Source organism: Macaca thibetana, chromosome 13 (genome assembly GCF_024542745.1).
Source record: "Macaca thibetana thibetana isolate TM-01 chromosome 13, ASM2454274v1, whole genome shotgun sequence".
Taxonomy (NCBI): Eukaryota; Metazoa; Chordata; class Mammalia; order Primates; family Cercopithecidae; genus Macaca; species Macaca thibetana.
Genome location: NC_065590.1, coordinates 79,883,385 through 79,907,628, shown reverse-complemented (window position 1 = coordinate 79,907,628; position 24,244 = coordinate 79,883,385). Strand labels below are relative to the sequence as shown.

Sequence of the window (24,244 nt, the reverse complement as noted above, 5' to 3'; positions counted from 1 at the left end):
ATCATGGAACAAAATACCCATGATTTGTTGCATTGATTTGATTTTTTTAAATGTTGCATCAAAATAGCATTTATCTCTATTACTGAGGGTTTCTGTTGTCCCTTAAATGTTGCACATGAGGCAAGTAAGGCACTGGTCTCATATATGCAACTGGTGATCAGACATCTCCAGCAGAATGGCCCATGGCCCATGGGCATCTCAAACTCAACATGTCAGAAAGTGAATTCTGCCAGGTGTGGTGACTCGCACCTGTAATCCCAGCACTTTGGGAGGCCAAGGCGGGCAGATCACCTGAGGTCAAGAATTCAAGACCAGCCTAGCCAACATGGCAAAACCCCATCTCTACTAAAAATACAAGTTAGCTGAGTGTGGTGGCACGTGCCTGTAATCCCAGCTACTTGGGAAGCTGAGGCAGGAGAATCGCTTGAACCCAGGAGGCGGAGGTTGCAGTGAGCTGAGATCGCTCCACTGCACTCCAGCCTGGGTAACAGAGCAAGACTCTGTTTCAAAAAAAAAAAAAAGGAAAAAAAAAGTGAATTCATCTTCTTCCCTCCCCACCTTTGCCCCTCCCACATCCTTCGCCCTTTCCATGTTCCCAGGATCAGTGCATGATGCCACCACTTAAGCTGGAAGCTGCTATTCAACTTCCTCCCTCCCTTCAATTCCTAAATACTGTTAATTCTCTTACATATTCCATTCTGTGAGAGAACACAGAAACAAAAGAATTTTTAAAAAATTTTTTTTAATTATCTTTTTTTTTTTTTTAAAGACAGAGTCTGGCTGGAGTGCAATGACGTGATCTCAGCTCATCGCATCCTTTGCCTCCTGGGTTCAAGTGATTCTCCTGCCTCAGTCTCCCAAGTAGCTGGGACTACAGGTGCATGCCACCACACCCAGCTAATTATTTTTGTATTTCTAGTAGAGACAGAGTTTCACTATGTTGGTCAAGCTGGTCTCAAACCCCTGGCCTCAAGTGATCCACCTGCCTTGGCCTCCCAAAGTTCTTGGATTACAGGTGTGAGCCACCACGCCTGGCCTTTTACATATCTCTTGAATCTGCCCCCTCCCTGCTCTTCTCTTCCTTCACTGCTTGATTTAGGACCTCAATATCTCTTACCTGAATAATGGAAACTGTTTTTTTTTCTTTTCTTTTTTTTTTTTTGAGAAGGAGTTTCACACTGTTGCCCGGGCTGGAGTGCAATGGTACAATCTCGGCTCACTGCAACCTCCACCTCCTGGGTTCAAGCAATTCTCCTGCCTTAGCCTCTTGAGTAGCTGGGATTACAGGCATGCATCACCACACCCAGCTAATTTATTTTTATTTTTAGTAGAAACGGGGTTTCACTACGTCGGCCAAGCTGGTCTTGAACTCTTGACCTTGTGATCTGCCTGCCTTGGCCTCCCAAAGTGCTGGGATTACAAGGCATGAGCCACCGTGCCTGGCAAAACTGTCCTCTTGTCAACTATAATTTGACCTATTTTCCTAACTGATGTTATTTTTCTACTTAAAAACATTCGTTGTACAGAGTTTCTGTACAACTGAACTGTGCATGTTTTTTTTTTCTGAGATGGAGTCTCGCTGTCTTACCCAGGTTGGAGTGCAGTAGTCGATCTCAGCTCACTGCAACCCTCTGCCTCCTGGGTTCAAGTGATTCTCCTTTCTCAGTCTCCCGAGTAGCGGGGACTACAGGTGCGCACCACCATGCCTGGCTAATTTTTGTATTTTTAGTAGAGACAGGGTTTCACTATATTGGTCAGGCTGGTTTCAAACTCCTGACCCCGGGTGATCCACCCGCCTCGGCCTCCCAAAGTGCTGGGATTACAGGCATTAGCCACCGCGCCCAGAATGGTTAAAATGGCAAATTTTATGTTACATACATTTTACCAGACACACACACAAAAAAAACCTATAAACAAAAACAATCTTTGTTGGTTCCTATTGGTCTATGTCCTTTCATCTTCTCCAGTTTAATCTCGCCTACAACTTTACTCCAGGCCCTGTGCTCCAGCCATAACCAATTTCTGGGAAAACCATCCCCTCTGGCAAACTTCTACTTATCCTTCAAGAAGCAATTCAACCATCATTCCTCTGTGAGGCCTAAGCAGTTAATTGCCCTTCCTCTATATGCCTAAATCATTTTGTTCACTCCTGGGGTAGTGCTGATTGCACTGTGAACTTGTAAGGCAGGACACTGTCTTATTTATATTTGTGTTTCCTAACAGAGAATAGACACTCAATATATGAATGAATAATCTTGTTTACCGTACCCCTTCTTCTGCGCTCTCCCTAATATGCCAACTGTTTTTGAAATTGACCCTTTTTTCTTTAACCCGTTTTGTCTATTAGAGTTACCAGGTCAAAGCTATCTTTCCTTTCTCAGTACCTTGCTGGTCCCCTAAAATCCTACTATGTCCCCATTCACTTTCTTGTCCATTGAGGTTACCCCTGAAGTAGATCCTCGTGGGGTGCTTCGGGGCACTGCAGGCTCAGGTTCAGACGAGCTCTCACTTGGGCCCTCACTTTCTTCCACATCTTCAGCCTCAACCTGGAGAAAAAAGTCTTCATCCCGTGGAGCACCATCCACCTCTTCTCCACCTGGACAGGCTGCTGGCTGCCGGATCTTCTTCGGTTTGGTGGGGCTGCTCACCTTGGGGCCCTCAGGACAGGACACAGGAGCAGGCAAGGCTGTTGAGAGCTCTTCAGCCAGTTCCTGAAGATACAGAAGTGCCCTGTGGGATAGGGCAGAGTCAGAGCCATTCTCACATATAACTGAGAACCCACGTTTCCAGACATGGTTATCTTTATCTCAATGGATCCTCCCAATAACCCCATGATTAACCAATTAACTCTATTAATTTCCCCTTCCCCCTTGGAAGATGAAAAACCAGAAATCTAAGTTATGTGACTTGGCCGAGATGATTCAGATAACAAATGTGGAATCTGAACCCAGGTCTTCTCACTCCGAGTTCAATGCATTTTTCATTCCACCACAGTCAAAGAACACAGAGGGCAAGAGAAAGAATGGAACAGCACATATATATTGACATATACTGGACAGTAAAACAGCAATAAAGAACTGGGTAGTTTGTGAAAAATGGCATTGGACATAAAGTACAGAAAGTAATTCTCAGATAAACCAAGTTAGCAATATGTACCATTAATAGTGCTGTGGTAAGAGCCTAATGGACTGCTGAAGTCCCTAGAATCCAGACACCACCCCTGCTTACCTAATACCTCATCACAGTCTTCTCATCCCTCCAACATCTGCCCCACCCTGATCCCTTCACCCAACCCCACACCAAGCTGTGCCCCACAATCCTTACACTTGGGCAGCCCTTCGGCGGGGTCGTTCCCCAGAAGGGGTCTCAAAGTCCTCAGGGGGCCTCTTTGGAGATGGAGATTCTGGCCGTTCTAGGTCTTTTGACAACTTCAGCAGTAGCAGCTCTGCCTTGGACTTTCGACCTCGTTTCTTAGGCATGGGGGTGGACAGAGGGTTGGACTGATCTAAGAGACCAGGAACCAGAGGGGCTGATGGAGGATTAGGCTGTTGGGGCCTTTTGGGGCCTTTTCGTGTCCTACCACCTCTCTTCCGGCCAGGCTTTGAGGCCCTAGGCTTTGAAACCTTTGACATCTCTGAAGAAAGATCTGTAGAGAAGAATATGGGTCTGTGAGATGGGACCAGAACTCAAACCTCTTCGGAAAAGATTACCCTGTATCCAGGTTTGTAAGATCCTATGAGCTCAACCTGCTCTCTTTCATCTTAAGCTCGGCATGGGGAATAAAAAGATAAGAGGACAAGGTACATACCTTGCTGTTCCAGTCTGGAGAGGCTTTCCTGCTCTGAAGGGAGCCTCCTCTGATCAGGAGAATCCTCAAATCCAGGCAAAGGGGGAGGTAATGACATCTCTATGGAAGCCTCTGCACTGGTCATTTCTGAAGAGGTCTTGACATCAAGCTGATTTAGCACATCTTGTCCAGGAGAGTCTACCACAGTCATGTTCCCCACGGGGCCGGCCTCCCCCAGGGCAACATAGCCGACCCCGCAGGTATCCATCAGCACCCCCCAAAATGGCTGCCCCTGCATACAGAGACATACAAATGAGTAGAAGACAGAAACTATTTGTACTAGCTCAGATTTTTGTTTCCCCATCTTTTCTCCCCTCAATTTCACACCCATACCCAAGTTCTCTGATTATTCACTCATTCAACAATATTTACTAAGCACCTTCTATATGTTAGGCACTGTTCTGGAAACTGGTAAGGAGCCAGGTGCAGTGGCTCACACCTGCAATCCCAACACTTTGGGAAGCTGAGGCAGGAAGGCAGCTTGAGCTTAGGAGTTTGAGGCTAGCCTGGGCAACACAGCAAGACCCCTTCTCTAGCAAAAAAAAAAAATTTTTTTTAATTTAAAAATTAAAAACAAAAAAAGAAACTGGTGATATGACAATAAGCAAGACAGATAAGGTCCCTGCCCTCATGGAACTTACATTTTGGTGAAGCAGACAAACAAGTAAACAAAGTTTTCTTTTTCTTTTTTTTTTTTTGACAGAGTTTCGCTCTTGTCACCCAGGCTGGAGTGTAATGGCGTGATCTTAGCTAACTGCAACCTCCACCTCCTGGGTTCAAGCAATTCTCCTGCCTCAGCCTCCCGAGTAGCTGGAATTACAGGCACGTGCCACCATGCCCAGCTAATTTTTGTATTTTTAGTAGAGATGAGGTTTCACCATGTGGGCCAGGCTGGTCTCAAACTCCTGACCTCAGGTGATCCACCCACCTCAGCTTCCCAAAGTGCTGGGATTACAGGTGTGAGCCACCGTGCCTGGCCATAAAGCTTCCATTTATTAAATGCTAACTATGTGCCAAGCACTATACTAAATGCTATATATAATTATCTAATTTAAAGCTCATATATTTTCTTGTAAGGATGAAGCAGTGAATGCACAATTATTTAACCTCTGTCTCTGAAACCCAATGAAATGAAACATACACACAGACATACACACACCCCAAAAAAGGAGAGAGAGAAAAATTTGTTTATCATGAATCTAGGAAAGGGACACAACTTCCTTAGAATATCCTACAAAAAAGAGCTGCCAGATACTACAAAATTTAGACCAAAGTGAAGAGGCATACTTAATGTTAACATCTATTTTTGTAAGGATTAGTCAAGGAATAAGTTTATTTAAGAATAAAAGACCAGGCAGGATGGCTTATGCCTGCAATTCCAACACTTTGAGAGGCCAAGGAAGAAGGACTGCTTGAGGCCAGGAGTTCAACACCAGTCTGGGCAACATAGGGAGAACTCATCTCTACAAAAAATTTTAAAAGTTAGCTGGGCATGGTGGTGCGCACCTGTAGTCCCAGCTACATGTAAGGCTGAAACAGGAGGATTGCTTGAGCCTAGGAGTTCGAGGTTACAGTGAGCTATGATGGTGTTATCATACTCCAGCCTAGGCAACCATAAGACCCCATCTCTAAAAATATTTAAAAATAATTTTCTTGCCAGGCACGATAGCTTATGCCTGTAATTCCAGCACTTTGGGAGGACAGGGCAGAAGGATGGCTTGAGTCCAGGAATTTAAGACTATCCTGGGCAACAGAGTGAGACCCCTTTGCTACAAAAAAACATGGTGGTGCACACCTGTAGTCCCAGCTACTTGGGAGGTTGAAGTGGGAGAACCACCTGAGCCCAGGAGTTCAAGACTGCAGTGAGCTGTAATCACATCACTGCACTACAGCCAGGGCAACAAAGCAACACCCTATCTCAAGTAAATAAATAAATGAATTTATTTTTTAAAAAGAATGAGTTGGCCGGGCACAGTGGCTCACACCTGTAATCCCAGCTGAGGCGGGCAGATCACCTGAGGTCAGGAGTTCGAGACCAGCCTGGCCAATATGGTGAAACCCCGTCTCCACTAAAAAGACAAAAATTAGCCAGGCACGGTGGAAGGCGCTTGTAATCCCAGCTACTCAGGAGGCTGAGAGCAAGAGAATCAACTGAACCCGTGGGGCGGACGTTGCAGTGAGCTGAGATCACGCCACTGTACTCCAGCCTGCGTGGAGTGAGACTCTGTCTTTAAAAAAAAGAATGAGCCAAAGAGTTCTTTGGTGCCCTGCCATCAATATTTCACCTGGATGGGGGTGGTGGGTAGGCTATGAAATAATCAAGGAACACCCTATTACATTAAGAAAGCTTTTCTTTTTTTTATTTTTTTGAGACGGAGTTTCACTCTTGTTGTCCAGGCTGGAGTGCAGTGGTGTGATCTCGGCTCACTGCAACCTCTGCCTCCCAGGTTCAAGTGATTCTCCTGCCTTGGCCTCCCGAGTAGCTGGGACAACAGGTGCCCGCCACCACACCCAGCTAATTTTTTGTATTTTTAGTAGAGATGGGGTTTCACCATGTTGGCCAGGCTGGTCTTGACTCCTGACCTCAGGTGATATGCCCACCTTGGCCTCCCAAAGTGCTAGGATTACAGACTTGAGCCACCGTGAATGACCACTTTTCTTTTTTTTTTTGAGACAGGCTCTTGTTCTATCATTCAGGCTGCAGTGGTACAGTGGTGTGATCACAGCTCACTGCAGCCCTGTCCTCCAGGGCTCAAGCAATCTTTCTGCCTCAGCCTCCCAAGTAGCTAGGACTACAGGCATGTATCACCATGCCTGGCTAATTTTTAAAATTTTCGTAGAGATGAGGTCTCACTACGTTGCCCAGGATGGTATTGAATTCCTGGGCTCAAGCAATCTTTCCACCTGTCTCCCAAAATGTTGGGATTATAGATGTTAGCCATCGTGCCCATCCTGAAACTTTTTTTTTTTTTTTTTTTTTTTTTTTTTTTTTGAGACAGGGTCTCGTTCTGTAACCCAGGCTGGAGGGCAGTGGTGCAATCACAGCTCACTGCAGCCGGGACCTCCCAGGCTCAGGTGATCCTCCCACCTCAGTCAACTGAGTAGTTGGTACTACAGGCATGTACCACCATGTCTGAATAATTTTTGTATTTTTTGTAGAGACTAAGTTGCACCATGTTGCCCAGGTGGAGTGCAATGGCGTGACTACATACTCGAAATCCTGGACTCAAGCAATTCTCGCCGGGCGCGGTGGCTCAAGCCTGTAATCCCAGCACTTTGGGAGGCCGAGACGGGTGGATCACGAGGTCAGGAGATCGAGACCATCCTGGTGAACACAGTGAAACCCCGTCTCTACTAAAACTACAAAAAACTAGCCGGGCGAGGTGGTGGGCGCCTGTAGTCCCAGCTACTCGGAAGGCTGAGGCAGGAGAATGGCGTGAACCCGGGAGGCGGAGCTTGCAGTGAGCTGAGATCAGGCCACTGCACTCCAGCCTGGGCGACAGAGCAAGACTCCGTCTCAAAAAAAAAAAAAAAAAAAAAAAAAAAAGCAATTCTCTCCACTTCATCTCCCAAAATGCTGGGATTACTGGCATAAACCACTATGCCTTGCCTTTTTTACTTTTTAAAATTAATTTTTTTTTTTTTCTGAGTCAGGATCTCGCTCTGTCACCCAGGCAGGTGTGGTGGTGTGATCATAGCTCACTGCAGCCACTAACTCCCGGGCTCAAACAATCCTCCCTTCCCAGCTTCCCAAGTAGCCAAGACTTCAAATGTGCAGCAATATGCCCAGATAAGTTTTTAATTTTTTTTGGTGCAGATTGGGTCTTGCTATTTTGCCCAGGCTTGTCTTGAGTTCCTAACCTCAAGAGATCCTCCCACCTTGGCTTCCCAAAGTGCTATGATTACAGGCATAAGCCACCATGCCTGGCCAAGAAACCTTTCCACATTGAAGAATTAACTAAAATTGTCACGAGTCTTCATTTTCTTCAAACCCCAAAAAATTAGCTGTATAACCATGGGCCAAAGTAAACTGAGATAAAACACTGACCACCAAACCCGAAACCTAAGCAACACAGAACTCTTCAAGGGTCCAGTTTTTGGCCAGAATAACCTGCCTGTCTGTGATACAGCGGGAGACACAGTTCAAATCCCAGGATGGGACACCCCCTCCCACCACAGATCTATATACGCTTTAAGGATAAAGGATAAACAGTTCATCAGTCTCAGTGGAAAAGTGTGCTAATACAAATTCCATAAGAAATATAAAATAAAAGCTTCCAACTGTCTCACATGAAGAAGCTACAGATTATAAACTATAACCATGGCCAACCTTCTGAGGCAGGTGCTGAGGACACAAGAAAACACATGTGCCAAAGATACATTATAACACTGTCAAGGTAAATAAAGGTCAGTGAAAATCCATCTATATTGTTCTTTTGATAAATAAGAAGCCCTGACAGAACTGCCCCATTCAAAATTAGTCACAAGCAAAAAGGACCTATGCATAGATTACTTAAAGAATAAAAAGGATAGAAAGATGAAGAGTACCCTTTTGAAGAAGTGATTCAGAAAACAGAAGCAAATTTCCAACAAAAATTCCTGCACTTTCAAAAACACCAAAGGGATTGTGAAATCCAAGAACTGGGGTTTGAACATCCCCTCCAAAACTCATGTTGAAATTTAATTGCCATTTGTAACAGTATTAAGAGGTGGGACCTTCAAGAGATGATTAGGCTACAAGGGCTCCACCCTGACCAGTCAGATCAGCATCATTATAAAAGGGTGAGTTTAGCGCAGGACTTAATCCCTGTAATCCCTGCACTTACGGAGTCGGAGGTGGGAGGATCCCTTGAGCCCAGGAGTTTGAGACCAGCCTGGGCAACATGGCAAAACTCTGTCTCTACAGAAAAATACCAAAACAGGGCCAGGTGCAGTGGCTCATGCCTGTGATGCCAGCACTTTAGGAGGCCGGGGCAGGCGAATCACGAGGTGAAGAGTTCAAGACCACTCTGGCCAACATGGTGAAATCCTCTCTATACTAAGCATACAAAAATCAGCTGGGTGTGGTGCTGCATGCCTGTAATCCCAGCTACTTGGGAGGCTGAGGCAGGAGAATTGCTTGAACTCGGGAGGCGGAGGTTGCAGTGAGCCAAGATTGCGCCACTGCACTCCAGCCTGGGCAACAGAGCAAGACTCCATTTGGAAAAAAAAAAAAACTAGCTAGGCATGGTGGACAGCAGGGACCTGTAGTCCCAGCTACTCAGGAATTGGAGGTGGGAAGATCACCTGAGCCTGGGAGGTGGAGGTTGCAGTGAGCAGAGATCATAGTGAGCAGAGATCGCGCCCCTGCACTCTAGCCTGGGTAATAAAGCGAGACTGTCTCAAAAAACAAAAAACAAAAAAAATAAAAAACATGTATCATAACAATAAACACATATCATTTAAATTCATCCATTAAAAGAAACAATAGGGGCAGATACAGGCTCATGCCTGTATTCCCAGCATGTTGGGAGGCCGAGGCAGGCAGATTGAGGCCAGGAATTTGAGACCAGCCTGGCCAACAAAGCGAAACTCCATCTCTACTAAAAATACAAAAATTAGCTGGACATGGTGGCACACGCCTGTGATCCCAGCTACTCAGGAGATTGAGGCATGAGAATCACTTGAGCCTGGGAGGTGGAGCCGAGATCACACCACTGCATCCCAGCCTGGGCAGACAGAGCAAGACGCTATCTCAAAAGTAAAAAGAATAAAGATTTGGTTTGAGGGCCAGGCGTGGTGGCTCCAGCCTGTAATCCCAGCACTTTGGGAGGCTGAGGCGGGCGGATCACAAGGTCAGGAGTCCCTGCACTCCAGCCTGGCCAACACTGTGAAACCCCGTCTCTACTAAAAATACAAAAATTAGCCAGGAGTGGTGGCGGACGCCTGTAGTCCCAGCTATTCGGGAGGCTGAGGCAGAAGAATCGCTTGAACCTGGGAGGCGGAGGTTGTAGTGAGCAGAGATCGGGCAACTGCACTCCAGCCTGGGGCAACAGAGAGAGACTCGGTCTCAAAAACAAAACAAAACAAAACAAAACAAGGTCTGCTTTGATTTTAATTTTGTATTTATTTTTTTTTGAAATGGAGTCTTGCTCTTGTCACCTAGGCTGGAGTGCAGTGGCCTGATCTCAGCTCACCGCAACCTCTGCCTCCCAGGTTCAAGTGACTCTCCTGCTTTAGCCTCCCCAGTAGCTAGGATTACAGGCGGCTGCCACCGCACCCAGCTAATTTTTGTATTTTTAGTAGAGATGGGGTTTCACCATGTTGGCCAGGCTGGTCTCGAACGCCTGACCTCAAGTGATCTGCCCCTCGGCCTCCCAAAGTGCTGGGATTACAGGCGTGAGTCACTGTGCCCAGCCTGATTTGATTTTAAAAGACAAGTAACTATATGCTTTTCAAGAGATGCCTTTGTATTTTCAAAAAACAAAGATGAATTAAAATGTACAGGGCAAAATCTAAGCAAAAATAAAGGAGGAGTTCTGATGACAATAGCAAAGTCGAACTTAGGGGGAAAATACTAAATAGGAATAAAAGGAGTAGTAGTATTTTTGAGACGGAGCCTTGCTCTGTTGCCCAGGCTGGAGTGCAGTGGCGCGATCTTGGCTTACTGCAACCTCTGCCTCCTGGGTTCAAGCAACTCTCCTGCCTCAGCCTCCCGAGTAGCTGGGATTACAGGCATGTGCCACAATGCACCACTAACTTTTGTATTTTTTAGTAGAGACGGTGTCTGGCTGTGTTGGCCAGGTTGGTCTTGAACTCCCGACCTCAAATGATTTCCCCTGTCTCAGTCTCCCAAAAAGCTGGGATTACAGGCATGAGCCACTGTGCCCAGCCCAAAAGGGAGTAGTTTATAATGAATAAAACTTCAAATCATATAAAAGATACAAATGTCATGGACATTTAAACATCAAACAACAGCATCAAAAGATATAAAGCAAAATGTTCATGACATAGAACAACAATAACTTCTTTTAATCATTGACAAAGTCGATAAGAACAAAGATATAACTAAAATAAATATTCTCCCCTACATTGGTTCAGTTGCACAGAACAGAAACCTCTCCAATCAGTTCAAGCAGAAAGGAATTCACTACAGGGTATTAAACAGTTCATATCAGTGGTTCACAAAGTGTGGCCCCAGAAACAGCAGCATCAGTATCACCTGCAAATTTGTTAAAATGCAAATTTCTAGTCCTACCCCAGGCCTACCTAATCAGCAATTCTGGATGGGGCCAGCACTTTGTGTTTTAACAAGCCCTTCAGGGGATTCTGACGCACACTCAAGCTGAAAAACACTTGCATAAATGATCACGAGGAGCGCTGAGGGAAAAACAGTTGGTAAGAACAAGTGCTTATCAAACTGGGAAGTTGCTCTTATTTACAGCTGCTGGCTCAAGAATCATATGCTAGGCTGGGCGCAGTGGCTCATGCCTGTAATCCCAACACTTTGGGAGGCCAAGGTGGGAGGATCACTTGAGGCCAGGAGTTCGAGATCAGCCTGGGCAACACAGCAAGACTTTGTCTCTGCAAAAAAAAAATTTTTTTTTTTTAATTAGCTGAGGCTGGGTGTGGTGGCTCATGCCTGTAATCCCAGCACTCTGCAAGGCTGAGGCGGGTGGATCACCTAAGGTCAGGAGTTCCAGACCAGCCTGGCCAAAAGTGGTGTAGCTCCAACACTACTTTCTTGAAACATTCACTTTTCTTGAGAAGCAATTCACAAGCAGTAAACTTCCAGAGTTTTACAAAATTTCCTCAGTTTTTTACAGTTGTCTCATTCACACCTATTTGGCAACTTTTCTGTTTGCAAACTCACCTCTTTTGTCTTTCTAAAGCATTCAATTTAGTTTTAGTTTGCTTCTTTTGCTTTTTTAGAATTGTTTTCACAAAACTTTTACTTAATATAAAATACTATAAAGATAGCAGCAAAAGGCCAGGTGCGGTGGCTCATGCCTATAATCCCAGCACGTTGGGAGGCCGAGGCGGCCAGATTATGAGGTCAAGAGATGAGACCACGGTGAAATCCCATCTCTACTAAAAAATACAAAAAATTAGCCGGGCGCAGTGGCAGGCGCCTGTTAAGTCCCAGCTACTCGGGAGGCTGAGGCAGGAGAATGGCATGAACCTGGGAGGGGGAGTTTGCAGTGAGCCGAGATCGTGCCACTGCACTCCAGCCTGGGTGACAGAGTGAGACTCCGTCTCAAAAAAACAACAACACACACACAATTTAGCTGGGCGTGGCAGCACATCCCTGTAATCCCAGCTACTCAGGAGGCGGAGGCAGAATTGCTTGCAGGAGGTTGCAGTAGCCAAGATTGCACCACTGCACTCCAGCCTGGCAACAGAGCTAGATTCCACCTCAAAACAAAACAAAACAAAACAAAAAAGATAGCATCAACAAACATCTATGTTCAACTTAGTTTTTTGTTTTTGTTTTCATTTTTTTTTTGAGACAGAGTCTCGCTCTGTCTCCCAGGCTGGAGCGCAGTGGCACGATCTCAGCTCACCGCAGCCTCCGCCTCCGGGGTTCAAGCGATTCTCTCCCTCAGCCTCTTGAGTAGCTGGGATTATAGGCATGTGCCACCATGCCCAGCTAATTTTTGTATTTCTAGTAGAGATGGGGTTTCACCATGTTGGCCAGGCTGTTCTCAAACTCCCAACCTCAGGTGATCCACCCACCTCCGCCTCCCAATCAACTTAGTTTTAATAGAAACAATAACTCTTTTATATTAAAATTTCTTTTCCCTGTCACCCAAGATGGAGCCCAGTGTTGTGATCAGGGCTCACTGCCACCTTGACCTCCTGGGCCCAAGTGATCCTCCCATCTCAGCCTCTCAGGCCACTGGGACCACATGCACACACCACCAGGTCTAGCTAAATTTTTGTGGTTTTTTTGTAGAGACAGGGTCTCAACTATCTTACTCAGATTGGTCTCAAACTCCTGGGCTCAAGTGATCTTCTCGCTTCAACTTTCAAAGTACTAGGATTACAGGTTTGAGTCACCATGCCCAGCCTATAACATATGTATAAAAACAAAGCAACTAACATTAAAAAAAAAAAAAAAAAAGGTGGGAGCCTGGACAACATAACAAAACTCTGTCTCTACCAAAAAAAAAAAAAATTTTAATTAGCTGGGTGTGGTGGCACAGGCCTGTAGCTCTAGCTACTCGAGAGGCTGAGGCCAGAGGATCGCTTGAGCCCAGAAGTTCAAGGTTACAGTGAGCTGTGATCATGCCACTCCACTCCAGCCTGGGTGACAGAGCAAGACCTTGTCTCAAAAAAAAAAAAAAAGTGGAAATCAATATAATGACTCTTGGCAAGCATTCAACTCAACTAGTGGAAGCAGACTGACCAGGTCTACAGGAGAAAAACCTTCAAGCTTCAAGCATTTAGAGAGGAAACAGGGTATGTCAGTTAACGTAAGGAGCTAAATGGAAATCATTTAAGAGAGCTTCTATACACGTCTTAAGGATTTTCTAGGCCAAGTGCTGTGACTCAGGCCTGTAATCCCAGCACTTTGGGAGGCCAAGGCAGATGGATCACTTGAGGTCAGGACACTAGCCTGGCCAACATGGTGAAACCCCATCTCTACTAAAAATACAAAAATTAGCCAGGCGTGGTGGCAGGCTCCTGTAATCCCATCTACTCGGGAGGCTGAGACAGGAGAATCACTTGAACCCAGGAGGCAGAGGCAGAGGTTGCAGTGAGCTGAGATCACGCCACTGCACTCCAACCTGGGTGAGAAAAGGAAGATTCCGTTTTGTTTTGTTTTTTGTCTTTTTTTTAAAGATTTTCTACATCAGTATACATATATTTATCTCATTCTTCCTAACTGCTGTACAGCATTCCACAGACTTAGTTATTTAGACAATCTTCATTTAATGAACAATCGAGTTAAAATACTATTGCAAAAAATACTACAATAAACATCCTAGTACAAATCTCTTCATTAATTCATCAATAAGAGATTATTTTTCTCGAATAATCATCTGAACATGGAATTACTGTACTACACTGAATATGCATATTTTCAAAATTTGATACTACCAAACAGCTCACCAAAATTAAAACCATTTATGTATATTGGTACCCATTTTATCACACCTTTACTATTTTTAATTTTCACCAATCTGATAGGTGAAAGAATTCTTCCCCACTCTATTTATTTACACTGATAATAATTGGTGTTAGCAACTTCTTTCTATATATTGGACACCCATATGTCTTTTATGAATTGCCTGTACATACAATTTGCCTGGCCGGGCACAGTGGCTCACGCCTTGTAATCTCAGCATTTTGGGAGGCTGAGGCGGGCGGATCACGACGTCAGGAGTTCGAGACCAGCCTAACCAATATCGTGAAACCCCGTCTCTACTAAAAATACAAAATTAGCCAGGCGTGGTGGCACGCGCCTATAATCCCAGCTACTCAGGAGGCTGAGACAGGAGAATCGCTTGAACCCGGGAGGCGGAGGCTGCAGTGAACCGAGATCGTGCTACTGCGCTCCAGCCTGGGAGACAGAGCGAGACTCTGTCCCGGGAGGTGGAGGTTGTGGTGAGCCGAGATCACGCCACTGCACTCCAGCCTGGGCAACAAGAGCAAAACTCCGTCTCAAAAAAAAAAAAAAAAAAAAAAATACACTTCTCATGGAAGGCAGCAACAGGATGTGTGATGGTACAAATTTTGGCTACACAGAAAAGGAATAGATGATCAGTAAATAATTCGTACTAGAGTTTCTAAAATCTTCCACTGCACCCCAATCTGTCTGGTTCCCTTGCTGCTCCACGATGCCAGCCTGACCTCCCCAGCCAAGAAAAAGTAATGATACAACACTGCACCTCCAGTATGAAATTACTTTAAACACACTGCTTGGCTTAATATATTGTTTCCTAAAGTGTTCCTAAGGTACAACTGGCGGTATGCAAGATGTTTTTAATGGTACGAAAACGAACATTTTAGTAACTAGTGCTTTTATTTCAACTTTCATAAACAATTATAAATAGCCCATGAAACTCACGGTTTCATTTATATTGCTTAGGTCGAGACTAACGCATTTAAACTTTTTAAGTAAGTCAATTTAAAGAGAACTATTCAGAAAACAACAGTACAGCTGATAAAAAGAGATTGCAAAAATTGTGACGATGACACGGGATTGACTTAAAATTGTGTATGCCTCTGGAACAAAGAGGTTTGTCCATACCCTATATATCCCTTCAACAAAGTGAGTTGCCTCCGGCGGAGTTGAAGTCGCCACCTCTGACTTCCCCAACAGACAGCCAACTTGCCACGGGACAAAAGAACTAGACAAGGAAACACAACTGGCCCTTGGCTACGCCAATGGCGTTGCGGCGCGCGGGGCACAACCTTCGGGGTTAAAGAGCCTCCTCGAGGAAGAGGTTGGAACACAGCTAAAACATATTGACCCACAACCACTCTAGGGACCATCACCTGCCCTTCTTCAGTCCTGGGCGTGAAGGCAGATTTCTCCACTAGCCTGTGCGGGAGAGGAGCCCTGGTATTTCTAAGACCAAGGACTACTGCAGGTTCGCCGAGTTCGAGGGACGCTATGTATGCCGCGCCTAGGCCCAGACACAGGCTTCCGCGTTACCGACACCGGGTGGGGGAGGAGGGCAAGACCCGAGGCTTGCAGAGATGGGGGGTGCACGGTGGCCACAGTAGGGAAGGTGCGGAGCATGATGGTGCTCTGTAGGAGCGCAGACGCTGAAAGGCGCGCTGCTGTGGCTGGGAGAAGAGTGGAGCCAGGAGTTTGTTCCCAATATCTCAGTGCTACGGCAAAAGAAGGGGGAGGAGTAATCGTGGGGCCCCCCACACACCCGCTGCGGCGGTACACTCACCCTCGCCAAAGTCCTTCCGGAAGTCTAAGTTCGAAGATGGCGCCGCCTGTCTGGTCGCGGTCTTATGACGAAATCTTGTTAGCTGCTCTTCACTGACGCCCCCACCCCAGTGCACTAGGTAAACACGTGTACTTGGTCGGGAGTCGGTGCCGGGCTAGTTTTCTCTTAGACTCTGTATTCCATAATGCAGCGCGGCCACAGTCACCGAGCCCTCCGGAGCCGGTCGAGTTCCAGGGCGTCTTCAGCGGCGCCAGGGACGCTGCACGGCCTCATGGGAGTTGCAGTGTCAAAAAGGGCAGATCGACGCCTGCGCGGCCAACGGGTTCCCACGCGGCCTCGACGGGAGCCGGGAGGAGGCGGACTCCCAGGCCGGGCTCGCGCTTTGGATCGCTGAACCCTGCCTTTCCGGCCAGACTGCCGCGCCTGTAGCCGGAAGAGCCAGCTAGACCTGAGAGTCTGTACCTGCAACCCGTGCGGCGTCCGAGCCCAAGACGGAGTCTGGGAGACAAAGAAGTCTAGCCGCGGGCCGCTGTAGCGAAGTCAAGGATGGGCCCGAGAGAGCTTGGAAAGAGGACAAGGAAGGGAAGGAGTAGGAATAGAAAAGCATGGCTTTGGCTGGGCATGGTGGCTCGTGCCTGTAATCCCAGCACTTTGGGAGGCCAACGCGGGGGAGGATCACTTGAGCCCAGGAACTCGAGACCAGCCTGGGCAACATAGACCCCGTTTTATTTTATTATTTTTTTTTTTTAATTTTTTTTTTTTTGAGACGGAGTCTCACGCTGTTGCCCAGGCTGGAGTGCAGTGGCGCGATCTCGGCTCACTGTAAGCTCCGCCTCCCGGGTTCCCGCCATTCTCCTGCCTCAGCCTCCTGAGTAGCTGGGACTACAGGCGCCCGCCACCGCGCCCGGCTAATTTTTTGTATTTTTAGTAGAGACGGGGTTTCACTGTGGTCTCGATCTCCTGACCTTGTGATCCGCCTGCCTCGGCCTCCCAAAGTGCTGGGATTACAGGCTTGAGCCACCGCGCCCGGCCTGACCCCGTTTTATTTTTATTTCTTCCTGAGACGGAGCCTTGCTCTGTCCCCAGGCTGGAGTGCAGTGACGCGATCTCCTCTCACTGCAAACTTCCCCTCCCGGGTTCAAGGAATTGTCCTGCCTCAGCCTCCCGAGTAGCTGGGATTACAGGCGCCTGCCACCACACCCGGATAATTTTTGTCTTTTTAGTAGAGAAGGGATTTCACTATGTTGGTCAGGCTGGTCTCGAACTCCTGACCTCGTGATACGCCTGCCTCAGTCTCCCAAAGTGCTGGGATTACAGGCGTGGCCACCGCGCCCGGCGAGACCCCGACTCTTTAAAAAAAAAAAAAAAAGAAAGCCGGGCGCGGTGGCTCACGCCTGTAATCCCAACGCTTTGGAAGGCCGAAGTGGGCAGATCACTTGAGATCAGGAGTTCGAGACCAGCCTGGCCAACTTGGTGAAACCCCTGTCTCTACTAAAAATACAAAATTAGCCGGGCATGGTCATGTGCCTGTAGTCAGGAGGCTGAAGCAGGAGAATCGCTTGAACCTGGGAGGTGAAAGTTGCAATGAGCCCAGATCACGCCATTGCGCCCTGGCCTGGGTGACAAGGCGAAACTTTATTTCAAAAAAGAAAATAAAAAAGAACAGTGTGGCCTGAGTGGGGCAGGCTGTACTATCTATGAGAGTGGGCCCTGGCCTTGGTCCCTGACTTTGGTCAGAGGGTTTGCCCCATTCCCTCAAAGGGAGGTGAGATTTGGTGGAGAAGGAACGAATGCAACAGGTTTCTGTGTTTTCCTGAGGCATGTAAAGCCATATAAATGTCACAGGTCTCTTTTGCTGTTACCAAGATACGAAAAAGAAAAAAATAAATTTCACAAGTCTCCCCATACCTGGAGGAGAGAGTGCAGGATGTATAAATATGGAGAACGAAAGGGTGGAGTAAACAAACCTTTCTCTGCCCGGGTAATCTCACTCATTAAATTCCCTTGGTTGGACAAAATATATAAGAAAACTATCGGAGGAGAGAGCTAAGACCTAAAAGAGGGAGGAAGAGGACACCCAGTCCCATGAGTCTTCCTCTTTCTTTGTCTCAGCTAGCAATGCTTGTGTGATGGACAGCTCTCAGTTTCAAGCATTTACTTCTGTACTGAACAAATCTGTCTCTTCATTCCTGCTGCTTCAGATTAGGCTGTCTTTGACTTAAACTATTGCAAGATTGTTTTTTTTTTCTTTTTTGAGTCGGAGACTTGCTTTGTCTCCCAGGCTGGAGTGCAGTGGCATGATCTCGGCTCACTGCAACCTCTGTCTCCTGGATTCAAGCAATTCTTCTGCCTCAGCCTCTGGAGTAGCTGGGATTACAGGCATATGCCACCACACTCGGCTAATTTTTGTATTTTTAGTAGAAATGGTGTTTCACCATATTGGCCAGGCTAGTCTCGAACTCCTGATCTCAAGTGATCCGTCTGCCTCGGCCTCCCAAAGTGGGATTACAGGCATGGGCCACCACGTGAGCCACCATGCCCGGCTGCCAGTCTCTTAAAATAAATAATTCTATTTATTCTGGAATAAGGCATTCACATGGCTCAAAATACAAAAGATACCAAGGGTATTTGTAAAGTGAAGACTCCCACCTCTATCTCCAGCCACCCAGGCAATTAATAAGTCTCTTGTTTTCAGTCCAAGAAATTTTATGTATTTATACCCAAATGTAAATACAGTTGTCTCTCAGTATGCATTTGTTGAGATTTTCTCCTGGACTGGCGGATACTAGTATCTGTGGATGCTTAAGTCCTTTATATAAAATGGCATAGTATGGCCAGGCACAGTGGCTCACACCTATAATCGATTTTCTCCTGGACTAGCAGATACTAGAATCTGTGGTTGCTCAAGTCCTTTATATAAAATGGCATAGTATGGCCAGGCACGGTGGCTCACACCTATAATCCCAGCACTTTGGGAGGCTGAGGCGGGTGGATCACTTCAGGTCTGGAGTTCAAGACCAGCCTGACCAATGTGGCATAGTATTTGCAAATTGTTGAACTCATCTCTAGATTTCTTTTCTTTTCTTTTTTTTGAGACAGAGTTTTGCTCTTGTACCCCAGGCTGAAGTGTAATGGCGCGATCTGAGCTCACCGCAACCTCTGCCTCCTGAATTGCTGAGGAGCAATTCAGCAATTCTCCTGTTATAAACAACAGTCCCTTGCACTCCAGCCTGAGCGACAGAGCAAGACTCTTTCAAAAAAATTAAAAAATTAGCCAAATGTGGTGGCTCACACCTGTAGTCTCAGCTACTTGGGAGGCTGAGGCAGGGAGATTGTTTGCGCCTGGGTTCAAGCAATTGAACTGCCTCAGCCTCCTGAGTAGCTGGGATTACAGGCATGCGCCACCACACCCGGCTAATTTTTGTATTTTCAGTAGAGATGGGTTTTTGCCACGTTGGCCAGGGTGGTCTCGAACTCCTGACATCAGGTGATCCACCTGCCTCAGCCTCTGGAGGTGTTAGGATTACAGGCGTGAGCCACCTTGCCCAGCCATAGATTTCTTATAATACCTAATACAATGTAAATGCTATGTAAATAGCATTGTGTTGTGTTGTTTAGGGAATAATGAGGAGAAAGTCTATACATGTTCAGTAAAAATGAAATTTTTTTCCTGAATATTTTCAATTTGTGGTTGGTTAAATCCAGATACAGAACCCACAGATTCAGAGGGGCAAATGTATGTATATATCTTTCCCTCTTTTTAATTCAAACAGCAACTACATACACTGTCTTCTACCTTCTTTTAACTAAGTGTACCTTGGAGGTTGTTCCATTTCTTTTACTTTTTTTTTTTTTTTTAACTAGATGGAGTCTTGCTCTATCACCCATGCTGGAATGCAGTGGAGTACAACTCACTGCAGCCTCCACCTCCTGTGCTCAAACGATCTCCCTGCCTCAGCCTCCACCTCCTGGGCACAAACAATCTCCCTGCCTCAGCCTCCACCTCCTGGGCGCAAACAATGTCCCTGCCTCAGCCTCCCAAGTAGCTGAGACTACAGGTGTGAGCCACCACACTTGGCTAATTTTTTAATTTTTTTTTTTTTTTGAAAGAGTCTTGCTCTGTCGCCCAGGCTGGAGTGCAGTGGTGCAATCTCAGCTCACTGCAACCTCTGCCTCCCGTTCAAGCGATTCTCCTGCCTCAGCCTCCTGAGTAGCTGGGATTACAGACACACGCCACCACGTCTGGCTAATTTTTGTATTTTTAGTAGAGACAGGTTTCACCATGTTGGTCAGGCTCGTCTCGAACTCCTGACCTCGTCATCTGTCCACCTTGGCCTCCGAAAGCACTGGAATTACAGGCATGAACCACTGCGCCCAGCCTAATTTTTAAATTTTTTCTTGAGATGTGGTCTCGTTATGTTGACCAGGCTGGTCTTGAACACCTGGCCTGAAGTGATCCTCTTGCCTCAGCCTCCCATAGTGCTGGAATCACAGGTGTAAGTCACTGAGTTTGGCCATTATTCCATTTCTGTACACAAAAACCTTTCTCATTCTGTGCTATAACTGGTTAGCATTTAATTGGATGGATGTGGTATAGCTAGTGCCTTGTTGATATTGATGCATATTTATGTGGTTTTGCTATTATAAACAACGGTCCCTTGCTATTATAAACCACACTGCTATAAGTAACCTTGCATCTAAATTACTTCAAACGTGTAACTATATGGGTAGGATAATTCCTAGAAGTGGAATTGTGAACCAAAGTTTTAGATGCATTTGTAATTTTGATTTACAACCAATCTTTTCACTGATCTACTTCTCTGCCTTTAATTTCTACTAGGTTATGTATGTATTTGTTTATTTATTTATTTTGAGACAGGGTCTTGCTCTGTCACCCAGGCTGGAGTGCAGTGGTGGGATCACCGCTCCCTGCAGCCTCAACCTCCCACCTCAGCCTCCTGAAGAGTTGGGGTGTGCAGCAGGTGTATACCACCACATCCACCTTTTTTTTTTGTTGTTTAACAGAGATGAGGTCTCGCTATATTGTCCAGGCAGGTCTTACACTACTGAGTGCAAGCGATCCTCCTGCCTATGCCTCCCAAAGTGCTGGGATTACAGGTGTGAGTTGCCATGCCTGGCCTGGTTATCTTTCTAAAGCATAAGGCAACCCTGTTGATTCTCTGCTTAATTTTGATGATTAAGTAGTATGTTCAATATATAGAAATCCATGTATTCATAATGATCTTTAAAAAAAAGTAAAAGCCAAAATATCAGCTACTCATCCCATACCATTGAAAGTAGTGACCGATTCCTGAAAATTGGCAAAAAAAAGAAAAAAAGAAAGAAAAATGGGGAAAGAATAAGGTATTTATCTTGCCTTTCTAGTATAAACTGTAGTTCAGCCGGGCGCGGTGGCTCAAGCCTGTAATCCCAGCATTTTGGGAGGCTGAGACGGGCGGATCACGAGGTCAGGAGATCGAGACCATCCTGGCTAACACGGTGAAACCCCCGTCTCTACTAAAAAAAATACAAAAAAACTAGCCGGGCGAGGTGGCAGGCGCCTGTAGTCCCAGCTACTCGGGAGGCTGAGGCAGGAGAATGGTGTGAACCCAGGAGGCGGAGCTTGCGGTGAGCCGAGATCACGCCACTGCACTCCAGCCTGGGCGACAGAGCGAGACTCCGTCTCAAAAAATAAATAAATAAATAAATAAAAATAAACTGTAGTTCAAAATAACTGATGAGAGGAAGGTTTTGTTTGTTTTTTTGAGACTGAGTCTCACTGTGTCGCCCAGGCTTGGTGCGATCTTGGCTCACTGCAACCTCTGCCTCCCAGGTTCAAGCAATTCTTGTGCCTCAGCCTCCTGAGTAGCTGGGATTACAGGCACCCGCCACCACTCCCAGCTAATTTTTGTATTTTTTTTTAGTAGAGACGGGGTTTTACCATGTTGGCGAAGCTAGTCTCGAACTCCTGACCTCAGGTGTTCTGCACACCTAAGCCTCCCAACCTGCTGGGATTACAGGCATGAGCCACTGCTCAGCCCAGGAGTTGTTTTTTTTTTTTTTTTTTTTTTTTTAATAGATTAACAGCTAGTAAATGTGAAAAGAATGATAGAAAAATCACCATTTTGCATGTCCCAATGAAATAATCCAGGCAACAATCACCAGTGGATGAAATCCCTAAAGAGCTTTTAGGAAACTTTGAATATGCCTGGACCCACTCATCACTGAAAATGAAACCACCAGTCATTGTTTGCCTCCTGATGTGAAGCAATATAAAGCACACAGAACCATTTATTAAACATTGTTGCCCAAAAAGTTGAATAGGAATACAGAATTTAGGGGCCAGGCTCAGTGGCTTATGCCTGTAATCCCAGCACTTTGGGAGGCCAAGGTGGGTGGATAATCTGAGGTCAGGAGTTCAAGACCAGCCTGGCCAATGTGGCGAAACCCCATCTCTACTAAAAATACAGAAGAAAATTAGCCAGGTGTGGTGATGCACACCTGTAGTCCCAGCTACTTGGGAGGCTGAAGCAGGAGAATCGCTTGAACCCAGGAGGCGGAAGTTGCACTAAGCTGAAATCACGCCATTGCACTCCAGCCTGGGCAACAGAGCAAGCCTCCGTCTCAAATAAAAAAAAGAAAAAAATACAGGACATAGGGAACGAGTTAAATGACAACATAAGAAAGCAAACAGGCCGGGCGCGGTGGCTCACGCCTGTAATCCCAGCACTTTGGGAGGCCGAGGCGGGCGGATCACAAGGTCAGGAGATCGAGACCACGGTGAAACCCCGTCTCTACTAAAAATACAAAAAATTAGCCGGGCGCGGTGGCGGGCGCCTGTAGTCCCAGCTGTTCAGGAGGCTGAGGCAGGAGAATGGCGTAAACCCAGGAGGCGGAGCTTGCAATGAGCCGAGATCGCGCCACTGCACTCCAGCCTGGGCGACAGAGCGAGACTCCGTCTCAAAAAACAAAAACAAAAACAAAAAAGAAAGAAAGCAAACAGTCAAATCTAGAATGCAGAACCTTTCCTATGACAACATGGCTTCTACAAGCCAACGTCAATGTGAAAAGGGGAGAGGAGACTGCTTTTTAAGAGATGTCACCAACTGTAATGTGTGGATTTGTTTGGATCTTGAGTCAAACTGTAAGTCATTTTTCAGCCAAGGAAATTTGATTATGGATTCAATACTCAGAAAGTGTAATTTAATAAGTGATATTATGGTAAATTTCCATATTTTCTCTTTTTTTTCTTTTCTGAGACGGAGTCTCGCTCTGTTGCCCAGGCTGGAGTGCAGTGGTGCGATCTCGGCTCACTGCAAGCTCCACCTCCCGGGTTCACACCATTCTCCTGCCTCAGCCTCCCAAGTAGCTGGGACTACAGGCGCCCACCACCACGCCTGGCTAATTTTTTGTATGTTGTTTAGTAGAGACGGGGTTTCACCGTGTTAGCCAGGATGGTCTCAATCTCCTGACCTCGTGATCCGCCCGCCTCGGTCTCCCAAAGTGCTGGGATTACAGGCGTGAGCCACTGCACCCGGCCAATTTCCATATTTCTTAAGAGACATTGAAGTTATAGGAGTGAAATGATATAATGCTTGGATTTGATCTAAAGTAACTTAATCAAGGAAAAACAACACGTGGCTCACGCCTGTAATCCCAGCACTTTGCGAGGCTGAGGCGGGCGAATCACCTGAGGTCGGGAGTTCAAGACCAGCCTGACCAACATGGAGAAACCCAGTCTCTACTAAAAATATGAAATTAGCCGGGTATGGTGGCACATGCCTGTAATCCTAGCTACTTGAAAGGCTGAGGCAGGAGAATCGCTTGAACCCGGGAGGCGGAGATTGAAGTGAGCTGAGATCCCGCCATTGCACTCCAGCCTGGGCAACAAGAGTGAAACTCTGTCTCAAAAAAAAAAAAAAAGAAAAAACAACAAAAAGAGAATGTGAATGTGGCAAATTTGGTAACTGTTGCATCTGGTCATGGAGAGTCTTTGTATAGTTCTACTTTTACGCTGCTGAAAAATTTTTGATAAAACCAACAAAGCACATGTATACCTACATAACAAACCTGCCCATTGTGCACATGCACCCTAGAACTTAGAGTATTAAAAAAAAAAAAAAATCTGATAAAAAAGTTGGGTGCCGGGCGTGGTGGCTCACACCTGTAATCCAAGCACTTTGGGAGGCTGAGGTGGGCGGATCACGAGGTCAGGAGATCAGGACCATCCTGGCTAACACGGTGAAACCTCATCTCTACTAAAAATACAAAAAATTAGCCAGGCGTGGTGGCAGGCACCTGTAGTCCCAGCTACTCGGGAGGCTGAGGTAGGAGAATGGCGTGAACCTGGGAGGCGGAGCTTGCAGTGAGCTGAGATCACGCCACTGCACTCCAGCCTGGGTGACAGAGCGAGACTCTGTCTCAAAAAAAAAAACAAAAAACAAAACAAACAAAAAAACGGTTGGGTGCAATGGCTCACGCCTGTAATCCCAGCACTTTGGGAGGC

The 24,244-nt window shown here is 46.3% G+C and overlaps 2 protein-coding genes across 4 annotated transcripts in view; one reads left to right on the top strand and one right to left on the bottom strand.

The window, feature by feature from the left end:
* GTF3C2 (general transcription factor IIIC subunit 2) overlaps positions 1-16,034 on the bottom strand; it is a 29,271-nt gene extending 13,237 nt beyond the window's left edge. The window contains exons 1-4 of one of the 3 annotated variants that reach the window (XM_050753789.1): positions 15,739-16,034; positions 3,809-4,079; positions 3,325-3,646; positions 2,445-2,730 (exon numbers count right to left, since the gene is read on the bottom strand). In XM_050753789.1, the coding sequence (XP_050609746.1) occupies positions 2,445-2,730; positions 3,325-3,646; positions 3,809-4,055 (855 nt within the window). In that variant the 5' untranslated portion in view covers positions 4,056-4,079; positions 15,739-16,034. Of the gene's footprint in view, positions 1-2,444; positions 2,731-3,324; positions 3,647-3,808; positions 4,080-15,083 lie in introns of all 3 variants that reach the window. The other 2 variants (XM_050753788.1, XM_050753790.1) reach the window with 2 other exon arrangements.
* The window catches only part of SNX17 (sorting nexin 17), a 139,452-nt gene that overhangs the window by 100,739 nt on the left and 14,469 nt on the right, over positions 1-24,244 (top strand). The gene's annotated exons all lie outside the window — the stretch shown is intronic.